We start from the raw sequence: 14,949 nt of genomic DNA on the forward strand, positions 1-14,949 counted from the left end.
TATCCCTTTCCCATTAAAAACACACATTGATCATTTTCTTCATATCGCTTAGTGACTACGACCACGTCTCGGACGGGATGAGCCGGTTGCGCGAGAACATGTGGTTCTTCCCAAAAAAACCCATCATCCTCCTCCCCAACAAGAAGGACCTATTTGAGGAGAAGATCGGAAAGAGTAGACTCACTCTCTGCTTCCCAGAGTACTCTGGCGGGCACTCATATGAAGAGACAGCAGATTATATCCGGTGCCAGTTTGAAGACATTATTGAACAAAAGGGCACTAGGCTGATGTACAGCCACTTCATTTGTGCCATAGAAACCAAGAATGTGCAGACTGTGTTGGATGAGATCACCGACGTCATCATCAGGGTCAACCTGCGGGGTGTCAGGCTCTGCTAAATCTGTAGGCCGATTTTTCCCCACCATTCTGCAAAGACCCACCTCTGCTCTGCCCCTGACCTTTATACTCTTACCTTAACCCTAACCATCTCACACCCATGCCTACAGCTAAACAGCAAGGGCAACAAGCATAAGCACTATAGCCAATTAGAGGCAGAGTTGGGTAGGCCTTTGCAGAGTGTAGATGGGAAACACAGTGGGGCTATCTTGAGATATTCTCACAAATGTCTCACAAACTCAGCTGATATATTTATACACTTGCCTGCTTTATGCACAAGAACCAAAGGAAACTGTACATTCAATCTCTTTAACAACTGATATGTAAATTCAGTATTCTGTTGCATCTTCTCATAGCTGTAATCCTGAATCATACTGCTACTGCTGCCTATTTTAATTTGAAGGTGCAATTAAATAGTATTTCCACCTTTTTGTGTGTGTATGTTATGCATAGGAAAGGATTTTGTGTGAGCAGTTTTGATGTGTGTGTGTGTGTGTGTGTGTGTGTGTGTGTGTGTGCGTGTGATATTTATAAAAAATCGGGGTGGGTGCAAATTGCTTTTAGGATGTGGGAATATGTGTATTGATCATTTTATCATTGCAATTTTGCACAGCTTTGTGAATTCTGTTATTGATTTTAATTGATTGTATGTTCCATCTACCTGCCCAGGGACTACGGGTGGAAAACAGCATCTTGCTAAAACCCTGTACAATGCATCTCTCCTTCTTTTATAAAAGGTTAATGTTTATTGTGCACTGTCCCTGTTTAAATAAAATTACAAAAATACAAATTACAAATGTCCACTACAGAGGACAAAGTCAATGGGCTGGGTCTCAGGAGGAGATATCAAGATATCACGTGAAAACCAAAGATCTTTTCCTTTTATGACTCCTGTTTAGCCTATCAGAGATCATCATTTAGGCCTCTTGTATCTGGATAAGAGCCTAGGTGGAGCCTATTTGGGGGGGAGGGGATCATAAAATTGAGTCACACGGACATGCTAAAGTAGTGGACTGAAGTTCGGTATCAGACTGTGGGGTTTGACGAATCTCTCGCTCTCTCTCTCCGCTTCTCTCCCAGTTTAGAAACTTCAGTTTTCAACTTTCAACTCATGAACCGCTAAACTCTCGATCTTGACCAAAAAGGTGGCTCCAATGCAAGAATGGGCTGTACGATGAGCGCCGAGGACAATCAATCAATCAATCAATCTTTATAAAGCTGCAGCAAAGAGGAGTGCAATGATAGACAGAAACTTGCGAGCAGACTTCAACAGACAAGTGACATTACTTTTACTTGGTGATGGAGGATCTGGGAAAAGCACAATACAAAATCAGATGAAGATTATTTTCCAAGGTGACTACTCACAAGAGGAGTGCAGACAGTACAAGGTGGTGGTTTACAACAACACCGTCCAGTCCATCCAGGCCATCATCGAAGCTATGAGAGAGCTAAAGATAGATTTTGAGGATGCTGAAAGGGCGGAAGATGTCCGCCAGCTGTTTGCCCCGGCTAGCTCGGTGGAGGAGGAAGGGGTGTCCACAGAGCTCACAGGTGTGATTAAGAGGTTGTGGAAAGACGGCGGAGTTCAGGCTTGCTTCAGTCGGTCCCAAGAGTATGAGCTCAATGACTCTGCTGCCTACTACCTGGATGATTTGGACAGGATCTGCCAGCCGAGCTACGTGCCGACTCAGCAGGACGTGCTGCGTACATACGAGAGAACCACTGACTTCGGGCACACTCAGTTCACCTCCAGAAATCTTACCTTCCAGACGTGTGACATAGGCTGTTGGAATACAAATAGGAGGTGGTTTACCCGTTTATCGGGATTACTCACATCAATCATTTTCTGCGTATCGCTCAGCGACTACGACCGCATCTTGTACGGAATGTTCCGGATGCGCGAGACCATGAGGATGTTCCACAACATCTGCAACAACAGGTGGTTCTTCCCACACACCCCCATCCTCCTCCTCCTCAACAAGAAGGGCCTGTTTGAGGAGAAGATCGGAAAGAGTAGACTCACTCTCTGCTTCCCAGAGTACTCTGGCGGGCACTCATATGAAGAGACAGCAGATTATATCCGGTGCCAGTTTGAAGGCATTATTGAACAAAAGGCCACTAGGCTGATGTACAGCCACTTCATTTGTGCCATAGACACCAAGAATGTGAAGACTGTGATGGATGAGATCACCGACGTCATCATCAGGGTCAACCTGCGGGGTGTCAGGCTCTGCTAAATCTGCAGGTCATGCAGGTGTTTTGTCTGAAGAATTGGAAAGCAGGTGTTAAGGACTGACCCCCCCCCCCCCCCACCACCACCACCACCATTCTGCAAAGACCCACCTCTGCTCTGCCCCTGACCTTTATACTCTTAGCAAGGGTATAGCAATAGCAAGCCAGAGTGACAGATTTCCCTACTCACAACTCAACTCGTCCTCCCACTCCTCTCCTAATTGCAGCAGGCTTATACTTCATGCTGTGCTCCAGGGACCTAATGTTACCCGATGTGCCCCTTTTATGCAGATTCCACCATAGTGCAGGAGAGACAGACAGGTTGGGCAGTTGTGTCACGTGGTGCGCAAATCTGAACAATAATAGTGGTCGATTCTGTTTGGCCTTATTATTAAGAATGAATAATAGCAGCGCAACACCTTAAGGTCAGCAAAAATTGATAATTAGCTATAACAACATTAAACAGACATGTCCATCCAAAAATATTTATTTGGAATGATAAAGAGATGGCAGAAGTCAGACCATGTGCTGACTGAGATTAAGGAAACCAGAGAGGCAAAGGCAGAGAGAGCATGTCTTATTTGTTCTGTGTGTTGAACATGTGTCAGGTCAGAACAGAGTGTGTGTAGATGTGTGTGTGTTTAAGGCCAATTGGTGTAGGATAAGGCACCAGGTGAGGATGAGTTTACCTGCATGCAAGGACTAGTTACTTCATGTAACATGTGTGAAGTATGCTTACATCAACTCAGCAGGGTTGTTATTAATGACCTGACTATGAACAGACAACACAACAATACAGTTTGATGAACAACATTAACCAAATCAGTACACATACATTGATTCAATTTGTGCTTTAAGCTTGTATTGTTCTTGGGCAAAAGTGCTACAGTCAGAAATAATACATAACTAACAAGACAATGAAGCGGTGCACTAGTGCGAAAGGTGATACACACAGCTGCAACCACCCCCCCCCCCAAAACAAAAACAAAAAAAACATTAATGCATAGAAAACAAATCAATGTATTTGTGCACAATACAAAAGACTGCTTCATCCAGCTGCAGTCACACAATGCATTAAAATGACCAATAAATACATGGCTTAGACAGTTGCAGTTAAATACTTTTAAGGCATGAAGTGATTCACATCGTAAGAAAATAAATAAAATTGTTCCGAAAAGAAAAATTGCGAAACATAATAACTAGACAAAACACAGTAGTCCTCCTTTCTTATAGCACCTCTGCACTGTGTTTAAGGCACTGCAACCGTGAAGGCTGAGCTGGTTGTTTATTGAGTAGTGCAATAGAAAGGACTAAGGAAATCTTAAAACGGCTGCTTTTACATCAGCTGGCTCTTTAACATCTACCTGAAAGGAATAATTTGTATACCTGGAATAAGATGTGTAATTGGTCCTTCAGATTCCTATGTGCCTGTCTGACTACTGTTCTCTATCATAGGTGGTTATAAGGGACAGGTAATCCCTTTTCCCTTTCAGCATCATAGTGGTTTTCATGCTGCCATGCCATATCTGATAAAGCTTTCCAGCACGGCAGAGTAGAATATTTACATGATACCAATTCCCAAATCAACGTGGACGCTCCACTTTTAATTATTATTACTAATTTTAAATTAAATACTTATTTCAGTCTCCGCCGGATAAAAGTCCAGAGTTTCAAACCATAGAAAAAAAGTCACATTTAACACATTCAGCATTTAACATAGCATTTAAAAACCGTGAAGGGCTAGCTAGAGCCTGCTAGCTAGAGCCTGCACTGATTAAAATCACTAATAGGTCCGGTATGTTTCCAAGTCCATGGGGGAAGAGAAGCATTGGTTTGCTGCTGTTGAGTCGGTGATTCCGTAGATGGAGGTTGAGGCTGAGACGAGTGTGGCTCTGACACTGACTCATGCAGGCTGGAGGGCACAGGATGCTCTTTTGTTCAGTCCTTGCAGAGTTAGTGGCAAGAACTGGTCAGCCAATGAGAGCCAGCAACTCACAGTGGCTGGTCTTTTGCAATTGGCTTTGTGAAAACTTGCTGAAATTCTTGAACTGGGACGCTGAGATTGTCCTCAGAGGTAGTTGGAGGCACGACACCTCTGGTAGAGAAGGCATCTCCTGTTGTAAACATTTCTTCCAGGGGTAACTCTGAATTCCACCTTTGGCTTTCAGCATATTTGTAAGCGCATTCAAAGAGAAGAGGGAACTCCAAGATCACATCAACTTTTTCAAGGTACTTTAGCCTGCAAAGAGATATAAAAATGTATTACCAACAAAATCCTGAAGAGCAATCATATTAAGCTTTTTAACAAAAGACACTAAAGTAAGTTTAAAAAGAAAGTGAAGTAAGTAAAAGGTTCAGACAATGAGGCAGAAACTGATGTGGCCATTTACATGATTTAGTTTATGTTATGTTTATGTTCAAAGAACAGATTCCCAATTTTCCATGTCTGTATTAAAACAACAGTCAGAAATACAGAAAGAGGTTTTCCTCTCTATAATCATTCCTGCTGTTCATACTGGCTATTAAAAGATCTCTTTCAAATGTCTTTTCAGTATTAGTGATTGGGGCCTAAATGTAAGGCTTCAGCAGTCTGAGTTAGTCATATCAAGTGGATATCTGTCACATTCACCATCTTTTTAGCATCAAACTCCCTATTTGTGTTTCCCTGTTGAGCTGTGGTGGAAGTATAGAAACCAACAGAGGGACTGTGACACTAAAAACACTATAACGTTACATTATATCTACTTACAGATGAAGCCCCTTGAAAGTTCCCGTTCAAGCTGAAAGCCAGTTGAATGGCAGCTGACTCCCAGCCGGCTGCCAGCCGACTAAGCAACCCCCTCCTTCTCCTGGGCGTGTCTATCTTTTCCTGTAAACCCACCTATTCATTGTAATACAGGGTATGACCAGGTGATGGCGCTTCTGTCACAGAATAGCCCACATATTCTATGAATTTTTACTGGTCATCCGAACCAGTAAACTTACTTACTACCTAACGTAACCCACTGACTTTTTATATGCACGCACCACAACTTAGAAAAAATATTTTAAATTTCAAGAGAGACCATGACTGAGCAAACAATTTGCAGACACAGATACAGTCTTGAATAAAAAATGCGGAGTGTCTATTTGCACCCTACACGTAGCCTATAACAACGTGAAAACATGGCGGGTATTCATCTTCCACGCCAACAGAAAAGGGCGAATTTAGAAAGGTTTCATATCTTATGTTTGTTCTAAAGACATTTCTGGCGGGAAAGTTGTATTATATTTTCATAATCTTTCCTCAGTGAATGCATACAAACGTAAGTTTCTCAGTTAGACATGTTATAACGTAAGACCGGAGCGGTGGCGTAACGGTCAGCGTGTCCGTCATTAGTGCGGGAGACCTGGGTTCGAGTCTTTGCAGTAGCAGTTACTTATTGACAATGTTTTCAGCGGAAAAACTCTGCTGCATTTTCATAACTTTGTTAAGTAAATGCATACAACCCGAAAATAACTGACTTTACAACCTTCAGGTTGTTGAATGATGGAAATCAAATCTTGACCGATAATTCTATGGTTCTCTGCTATGTGCCATTAGTTTAATATGTGTTTAATGATGTTCTCTTGGTTAACAGGAAGTGTGTTTGCCTGTAGAGTATTTTAAGAGTGTTTTTATTGTTTAGCAGTGAAGAAAGGAAAATGAATGGGATGTTTGTGCTAGAAAGAGAAACAAAGTGTGCGTGACAGGATTTGGCAAGAGTTCATACTGCAAAAAATCGGAACACATTTTCAAATCAAAAAATTAAATAGCCTACTGACTGATTATTTTGTTATTTGTTTTGAATCTAACACAAAAAAGAAAGACAAATTGCTTTTCATATTTCAATTTTAGGCTCAGATCAATTATACGAAATGGAAAAACGTAAACGACTGTATTTGATTTTAGGCAAGGCAAGACAAGGCAACGCAGCTTTATTTATATGAAAATAAACATTTGACAGTGAGAAATTAGAAACAAACGTAAAAACAAGGAATTTACAGGATGATTAACCTTTCATTTGATGCTGGTTTGAATATTCTCACACAAATTATGCCAGAGTGCTAAAACTGAGAATGAGTAGTTCAGCGTCTGCTAATTTGTGAATTGTAGAATTGTTGAAAAATGTGCAAGCCAACCCCGGTCTATTCAGTGCATGCTGTAAGTCAGGTAAGCCCATCCACTTTATTAGCATTATCATTGCTTAACTTTTTGTTTGGGCTTAATGGGCTATTTGGTTCCATTGCCACACAAATCACGCAAGAGTGTTCATGGCCGTTGCAACTACAGTACTTTCTGAGAAGGGGTGCGGATTTGGCGGGGTGATGATGGGTTTGGGGGGATGGTTGGGAGCCTGTTCCATTGTCTTTCAAAGCGAATGCCCCCCTCCCCCCACACCTGTGCATGTCTCCTGGCAAACTGTGAATCCTTTGAATTTTTCCTCCCACGGCTCTATTATGCCTGCTCTCATTATGATCAAATTATTTTAACAATTATGTTTTATAACATATTGCCAATAAAATAAAAGTATTGAACAGACTCACTGGAGCTGAGGTTAATGTTAGCTGCACGGACAGACGTGTTTTCTCAAGTGAGTTCAAAGTTTTATCTATTTTACTTTCTTTTGACAATGACACGCTGGATGATGATTTCGGAGGTAATCCGACAGGAGAAGGATTGTGTAAACCAGTCGGTCTCAACAGGGCTTACGATTGGCTACGAGAAAGTGACGTGTCGGGGGGTGCCTCGAGTGGGAGATCCCCCTCCATTCATAACCCGTTGTGCGCCAACGTCATTCATTTCATTTCATTTCATTTTGACTTTTGACTTTGTAATTACCGGATAACGGAAACCCAGTATCAGTGTCAGAATATAATAGCAGCAATAAGAAAAGAATAAAGAACAATAAATAATAAATACAAAAAAACAAACGAACAAACAAAAAACTATAAGAACAATAATAGTAAGAAATATGTAGTAAAATAGTCGTGACATTATTTACATTATTTACACCGTCCATTGAAATACTACGTATTACAGTAAATAGCGCGTCCTGTTTTGAATCACTAGACGGGGTATGTCACATGGGCTATTTCTTGGTTTGACAGTGACAATGATTTGTCAGAGGTCCTGTAAAATGTACGGTATCTTCAATTGCATCCTTCTAATGAATTAACTCAGTTTATGTCCATGGACATTATAATGAAAAGGCTAAAGGCTTAATATTAGTTTGCATCCAGCGTGCTGCGTGGACTTCATTACATCTGCTGCACCGCTGCTACCACAATTATGAAATGCTAAGTTTATTGTCAGTGACTGTGACCTTCATAAAAGTAATATTTTACAAATCTGCATTATATAAACTAACGAAATTCGTTAAAGTAAGTCATTTGGCGACTTCTAAGTCATTAAACTAAGTCTTACTTTTACTGGAGTAAAGAGTTGAATCAGGACGTCTGCTTTTACTAGAGTCTTTTTTACACTAGTATCTAGTACTGCATACTACACAGGCATGACTCAGAATAACAAGCTTGCACTTTTTAATCATATTGCCTTTTGTTAATTGATCGGCTGTGTTGTGTTTTACTGGCGCACCGCAGCTTCAATTGCATCCTTCTAATGGATTGAACTATATTGCACCCTTCATTAGATAGATAGATAGATAGATAGATAGATAGATAGATAGATAGATAGATAGATAGATAGATAGATAGATAGATAGATAGATAGATAGATAGATATACGTTATTGATCCCAAGCTGGGAAATTATAGTGTAGCAGCAGCATTACACAGACACATAGGATACAGTGACAATAACAACAACATATAGTATAAGGCTACTTTATGAAGAAGAATAGAAGTAAATACAAGTTATATTAGTGTGTAAAACTAACTCGGGTCTCCCGCACTAATACCTGCGCCTCCCCGTGGAAAAATGAAGCATTGCAACTGGTTTTCACTCAGGCAGTTTAGGGGCGTTTCCAGTCGGGGCCTCATTGACACGTCATCGCATTTCCCCCCTGCTTCCATTATCGGCCAGTCAAGGACCTATCAAGGGGCGGTCAAGGAGCCATCACGGAAACAGGGGAAATTTCTAGTGGCTTCATCTGTAATTTGACTAATTTGAACATCTGAAGCAACTTTGTTTAGTTTTTTTAGTAATCAGAAAAAATGTCCAAGAATCACTGTGATTTTTTTATTCTATTCCTTTAAAAGAAAAAAGTAAAAAGAAAGAAAGAATAGCAAGAGCGTCCGAAAATACTGGACGACCATTGGTGTTTATAATGAATTTATTCTTACTATATTTTTAAAAATGTTTTTTTAAAAATCAGGTTAATTTACCCGTGCTCATGGAAGTTTCGATTGTAGCGCAGTAATCCCAACACATTGTCAGGGTACTCCCTCTCCCTCTTCTTCTTCTTGTTCTTCTCCTCCTCCTCCTTCTCATCACCCAGCCAATGGATTGGCACTCCTTTCTCCTCGAACTATAAAGCCAAATGATAGTTTAGATTATACTGCTGATAAAGTCAATTTACAAACTAGTGGGATTATTAATATCACCTTTTTTTTCCACTCTTTGAAGGATCCAACCCCAGCAGGTGCTTCCAGTGAAGAAATGAATTCCAGGGAGGCGTCTCTTAACTTTTCCACCTCCTTCCTGTTTCCAAACCTTCTCAAGTACTCTACTTTCCTGAAAAGAATTTGTACATTTAGGGTCTATGTTTTACTAAATAAAGTTTTCTTATCGTTTAATATTGATTGGGAAAAAAGTGGAGAAAAAACAGAAAATTGAAGCAAAAGTATGATTAAAAAAAAAAAAAATTAAAGTGTTGAATTGATCTGAATTTATTATAAAATGATGAAAGAGATTTTACTTTGTCCGGGGCCAGAAGAGGGGATGGTTCAAACATTCTTGCGCTCCAGGTCTGTTCTCTGGTTTTTTGTCAGTCATCTTCTCACTGAGATCCTTTGCCAGCGCACGACGCAAACTGTACTTCCTCTCATGAGTATCGTTCTGACATTGATGAGGATGTTGTCCTCTGGAGAGGATATAATCAATCAGCATCCCAACACGCTTAAGAGAGAGAAGAACAGTTTTATTAGTCTTTTCAAGAATCACTGATAAAAATGTATATAGCAGAAAGACTAACCTGTATATCAGAGCTCTGGTTGTATGGTCTGTTAACTTCTCCTGATGAAGTCTTGTTGGGCTTCCAGTCTTTTGCTTCTGCACGGCCTGTGTACAAGGTTGTCTGTTTAACAGGTGACCAGCGACATAAGCCAAAACCAGCCAGTCCTACCCATTCATCATCATCTGCAAGATAAGAAGAGTACACCCAATGAAAATAAAATCAATTAAAATGTTGTTTTATACTTTAAGAATTTCAATGTATATATTTTTTAACCTGTCTTATGGATCCAAAAATTCTGCAGACTGAGATCCCAGTGGAAAATTGGAGGATCTTGATCATGAAGCACTTTCACAGCTTTGAGGATGAATTTCACGATTCGATACAGCTTGTCTTCTGGACAATCCTTGATGTATTCCTCCAGGGTGCATTCGAACAGTTCAAGACAAAGATACTGAAAGTTCTCATCCTCTACAGCATGTTTGTATTGTACAATGTATGATTGTTTGAAGCCTGGGAGTCGCATCATTTTTTCTTCATTCTTCAGTAATTGAAAGTTATTCAGTTTAGACATTCTCTTAATAGCAACTTCAGTGCCGTCATCTCTCAGACCCAAGAAGATTTCAATGCCATCGCTTCCCTTTGCGATGCAGAACTCTGGATCATTCAGGTAATAAATGCATCCAACCCGTGTTATTTGAGTTTCATCAGCCCTAAAAACCTTGTCTAACTCTTCTCTCCATCTCTTGCTGTTTTGAAAGCATCTGTGTTTTGGAGGTGATGATTTAGAGGCGTTGAACGGCTTGACATTTGAAGGTGATTCCATAACAGGAACTGTTAAAGAGGCAGTCTCGGTAGTGCAATCTTCATTATTTGGGGTTTCTTGCTTTTTTGGCTTTTGTTTCTTTTTCATCTTCTCTTCCTTGGATCCGGGTGAGTCTTCCCAGGGAATGTTTGAGTCTATCCCGTTATCCATTTTGTTGAGTCAGAGTATCTGTGGAAAGACAAAAGCATGAGGTTACCTGATGTTATACAAAACTGCAGACTATCACTAGTATAGCAATTATAATAACGTGTTTTTCTATGTGGCTAGTATTGAGTTTGCTAAATTTTCACTCTTGTGTTTGACATGATTTTTAGGTATCAGTATTTAGGTATTTTTACATATCGTCATCATGATGACATTAGTTAGGAAGTACAATGTTCAAGTTCTTGTCCACTCAAGTGTTTTTTTTCACATGGATGTTTGAGCTTCACTGTGCTGAATAATGTATGTGCAGTGTTTGAACCTAAAGGCTGTTTTTACATTCATGTGCTGAAGGTGGAAAGTTCCTCTGTGCTCTTCTAAAATCTGAGTTGAGTATCTACCAACGTGATGTGACGTGGAAACTTGGCAGCCTCCATTGCTCATTAGGGATGTGACGAGATCTCCTGCACAAGATCTCGCAAGATTAAAACATGATGATATTTCTCGTTGAGGTGAATACTGTATCATGTCTTCTTTTTATAATGTCACTGTGTGGGTCATTAACCTTGTTAGAGTGTTCTACCTGCTGAGAATATCTCACAGTTAGCAGTAGATTAGGAGGGGTGCAGGGGAAGGTTGACCTCAGGTCAATATTGACCATGCTATATATTTCCACTCTAAGCTCATCACAGATATATTGACAGCAGCATCTATGTCTCCTTCTGATTGACGGAAACTGAGAGGAACAGCCCACTTTTGGTTAAATTCTAGTCTAATTTATTTACAGTATTTATTTATTGTAGAGTTCTCTTTTTCAGATAGAGAATGAATTCCCTTATGTTAAGATCTGAATTTTAGCATCTGAATTTCACCAAGCCTATTGAGCAACCAGCTTTACAGTTTCTGACTTAATTTAAAAATGTTCAGTCTGATTTGACCTAACCGAGCAACTTGAATACTGCTTTTGAATATTAGGGAGCTGAATGTTCAATTGTTTTTCAATGAGTTTAAGATTTCTAAAATATACACTGGACATAAAGTTATTTGCTTGGTAACTCACCTGTGTCTGTGCTTCACTGATCTCTGCTGTCCTGTTCCTCCTCGCAGTGCCCTGTGCCTACATGCTGATTCTCCTTAAGGAACAGCAGCAGATTAATAATAGTGAGATAAAGAAAGCACACTTCTCATAAAAATATGTTCATCTTAGGACAGAAAAATGTGCACACTGGCTATAGATATGTAGCTCACATGATTGAAATGAACATAACTACATTTACCATAGCCAATGTGTAACTTAACATGCACACATAGTTACATGCATACTAAATAAAAGCTCTGTTAATTCATGTTGACAGCTTACATCTGTTTTCACTCACCTGTGCATCTACTGATAGCTCAATACATTGCAGGCATGCACATATTATATCAGACACTTATTCAATCTCTATTTATCTATTTCTGTTTTGTAATTACGATGAGTAAGGCGAACACAGAGAATGAACAAAAATCAGTGTAAATAAACCTATTGCATATAGTTATAGTCTGTTATGTGATAATAAAATCATCTTTACCAATTCTGACAGTTTGTAGAACTCACTTGTCTTTTAGGCTGTTTGATCCCTTATATCCAGACCTTCCTTTTCTGTGGAGTCTCTCTTATAGTTGCTGAGTTGTTCTGACTGCAAGGCAAGCAGTGATAGAGGATCAAATCATTTATGTACTGACAAACAAGAACCATACACATAAAATTCACATGATCATGCCTGCCTGTTAAGAATACAAGCAGTTTGGCCCTTTACCTTAATAATACTTAGATAAGAGGCGGTTCTAGGACTTGAGGACATTTGGGGCTTAGCTCAGACTGTCATAATTGTTTCAGTTAAACAAGCTCTATTTTGACCCTTTTAAGCACTCTGTCATCTTATTTACATTCAAAGTACATGTCTAAATCATTGAACAACTTAAATGTATATATGTGTATGTACTTTCCAGATTGATAAGGAACTGTGATGTCAAAAATATTAGTAGTTGCTAATAATTAGTATCAGTATATAGTAGAAGTAGAATATTTCACAACTGCTATCATTTAACATATATTGACATGGTGCAGTACCAGACTAGAGAAAACACACACACACACACAATTTTCAGATAGAGTTTATGCAGTGTAGTGCTAAACTATTCACCTCTCCATCATCAGCTACCGTCCGTCTGTGTTTAGACTTGGCATTAACATGTGTCTCAGGTGATCTGATCATAACTGGACAGCGCTAACAAGTGTAAATGACCTCCAAGATGCATTGTGATCTAGTCACTCAAAGCACTTGCTGAGATAATGAGGGACACATTTGACCACATATATTTTGTAGTGTGAATGTTAATGTACCCTGATGTGTCCCTGGCCAATATGTCATTGATGCAGGACATGGTGGTTTTTTGGAAACGGTTGAAAGAATGGAGAGGAGCAGTTGTAAGTGGTTGGAGTATTCTGAACCGTTTGAATAGTCTGTACATGTATATTAGCTCTTGAAACATTATTATTAGCTCTTAGCTCTTTAGCCTGCACTAATAACAAATCTGGCACTTGTCTGACTTCTGTAAAAACTATGCATTTGACCTCCTCAATGCAAAATCTGGACACGTGTGGTCACCTCGAGACCACTCGAGACACATAATAGAGGCAGGTGTAAACAGCAATGTGTCTGTGCAGTTGTGATCAGAGCACTTGAGACGCATGTTAACACCAAGTCTAAACAGGGCCTCTCTTTCCCCTAGCATTCTATTCAGGGGGGTAGGAGTGTGTAGTGTTATTACCCGTTTTTAAAGGTCTGTAAATCCATTTATATCAGGATTTAATCATGTGCTTTTTTTTTTTTGCTTGTTAGGATGTGTTTGAGTTTACATTTGGATAACAGATTGTCCTGCTTTTCAGCACAGAGGGTTCGTTCGTTTTAAACACCCCTCTCTGCTCTGTAGTGATGTGTTATGAAAACACTGAATGAAAACTTGCTTACCAATACACAAACCATTCATAATTGCTAAATCAGGCTAAAATAGAACGCTCAGAGTGATACTAAATGAAGAGCCGTTTGGGAGCCGTAAGGGCTGGCTCTTCTAAGGGAGCCGAATCTTTGAAAAGTGCCGGATTGCCCATCACTACTGCTCTGACCGCAGCTGGGACTGCTGCGCAAGGCAGGCTTTGGGAAGGGGGCGGGGCTCACCGCAGCACCCTCTACTCGTTGATGAGACTGAGAGTAACTGCAGAGCGATACGTGCTTTCACTTCAGAGTCTCCAAAACACCAGAAAAAGTCTCCAAAAACACCTGAAAAAGTCGCTAGATTTGTCGCTAGTCGCTAGTCGCTTTTGAGGAACAAAGTCGCTAAGAGGGTTTGGAAAGTCGCCAGGTTTAGCGAGAAGGTCGCCAAGTTGGCAACACTGCTGCAGCAGTAGCTGGCGGTGATTGGTTGTTCCGTGTTATGAATCACAGTTAAAGCTGTCTCCGTGCAAATCTTACAGGTGTTTACTGTACATAAGAAAACAATGCAACTGATGCAATAACAGAAACTACTGTAGGAAGCTAACAACCTGAGCTAACTGTTTTCAAGTAATGAAAGTCTGCATAGATTATACTATTTCTGAATTTGAGAGTGTGCTTTTTACGACTATATAAATTATAGTCGTTGTGCGTTCAAAACGCTGGGGCCGCGGTTGCAACTCCGATGCTAACTAGACGTAAACTCCTAGCAAAGTACGACAAACTTGACACATCCCCGACAAACTCTGACATAATGAACTTCAACACAACATTCAATATGCTGTTAACAATGCCAGCTGTTGTTAGAGTAAGAAAAGTTCTTCACGCTCACCTCGACGCAGCACCCTCTCTGTCCCCTTCTTGTCTGTCTGTAGCCGATGGCACTTTTTTTACCGGAAGATGCACTGTGCACACATGTGTAGGCGTCGGTCCTCTTCTTCTTTGGGGTTTTATTAGCATCTGGCATCCAGCTTATAGGTGTATTTACCGCTACCTACTGGACTGTATCCCCAGTGGATGGTCACAACAATAAAAAATAGTTTACCTATCCAAACATGTCACTTATTTGATTTACTGCACTTTGTGTTTTTCCTGTTTATTGGTAATATTGTGATAGTAAGGTCAATTTGAAATAAAATAATTCCAGGCTTGAATTATATTGATTT

General features: G+C 40.1%; 1 protein-coding gene and 1 pseudogene across 1 annotated transcript; one reads left to right on the plus strand and one right to left on the minus strand.

Moving 5' to 3' along the window:
• The first annotated feature begins 1,558 nt into the window (after nucleotides 1–1,558).
• LOC134005550 (guanine nucleotide-binding protein G(i) subunit alpha-1-like) lies at nucleotides 1,559–2,633 on the plus strand (annotated as a pseudogene).
• Nucleotides 2,634–4,322: 1,689 nt separating this feature from the next.
• On the minus strand, nucleotides 4,323–14,655 carry LOC134005894 (serine/threonine-protein kinase/endoribonuclease IRE1-like). Its single transcript, XM_062444922.1, has 9 exons — nucleotides 14,616–14,655; nucleotides 12,346–12,427; nucleotides 11,809–11,881; nucleotides 10,058–10,775; nucleotides 9,803–9,966; nucleotides 9,527–9,726; nucleotides 9,213–9,342; nucleotides 8,994–9,136; nucleotides 4,323–4,867 (listed from the first exon to the last, which is right to left on the minus strand). Exons 4-9 carry the CDS (start codon nucleotides 10,755–10,757, stop codon nucleotides 4,621–4,623), a joined length of 1,584 nt encoding a protein of 527 aa, XP_062300906.1. The 5' UTR covers nucleotides 10,758–10,775; nucleotides 11,809–11,881; nucleotides 12,346–12,427; nucleotides 14,616–14,655; the 3' UTR covers nucleotides 4,323–4,620.
• Between the last annotated feature and the right edge of the window lie 294 nt (nucleotides 14,656–14,949).

The sequence above is a fragment of the Scomber scombrus genome, chromosome 23 (assembly GCF_963691925.1).
Source record: "Scomber scombrus chromosome 23, fScoSco1.1, whole genome shotgun sequence".
Taxonomy (NCBI): Eukaryota; Metazoa; Chordata; class Actinopteri; order Scombriformes; family Scombridae; genus Scomber; species Scomber scombrus.

Excerpts from the sequence above, each read along its gene's own strand:
- LOC134005894 (XM_062444922.1), bottom strand. The coding sequence starts at position 10,757 with ATGGATAACGGGATAGACTCAAACATTCCCTGGGAAGACTCACCCGGA. Across the intron at positions 9,727-9,802 it reads ACCAGAGCTCTGATATACAG|CGTGTTGGGATGCTGATTGA; the intron begins GTTAGTCTTTCT and ends CTCTCTCTTAAG. Across the intron at positions 9,137-9,212 it reads TCAAAGAGTGGAAAAAAAAG|TTCGAGGAGAAAGGAGTGCC; the intron begins GTGATATTAATA and ends TTGGCTTTATAG.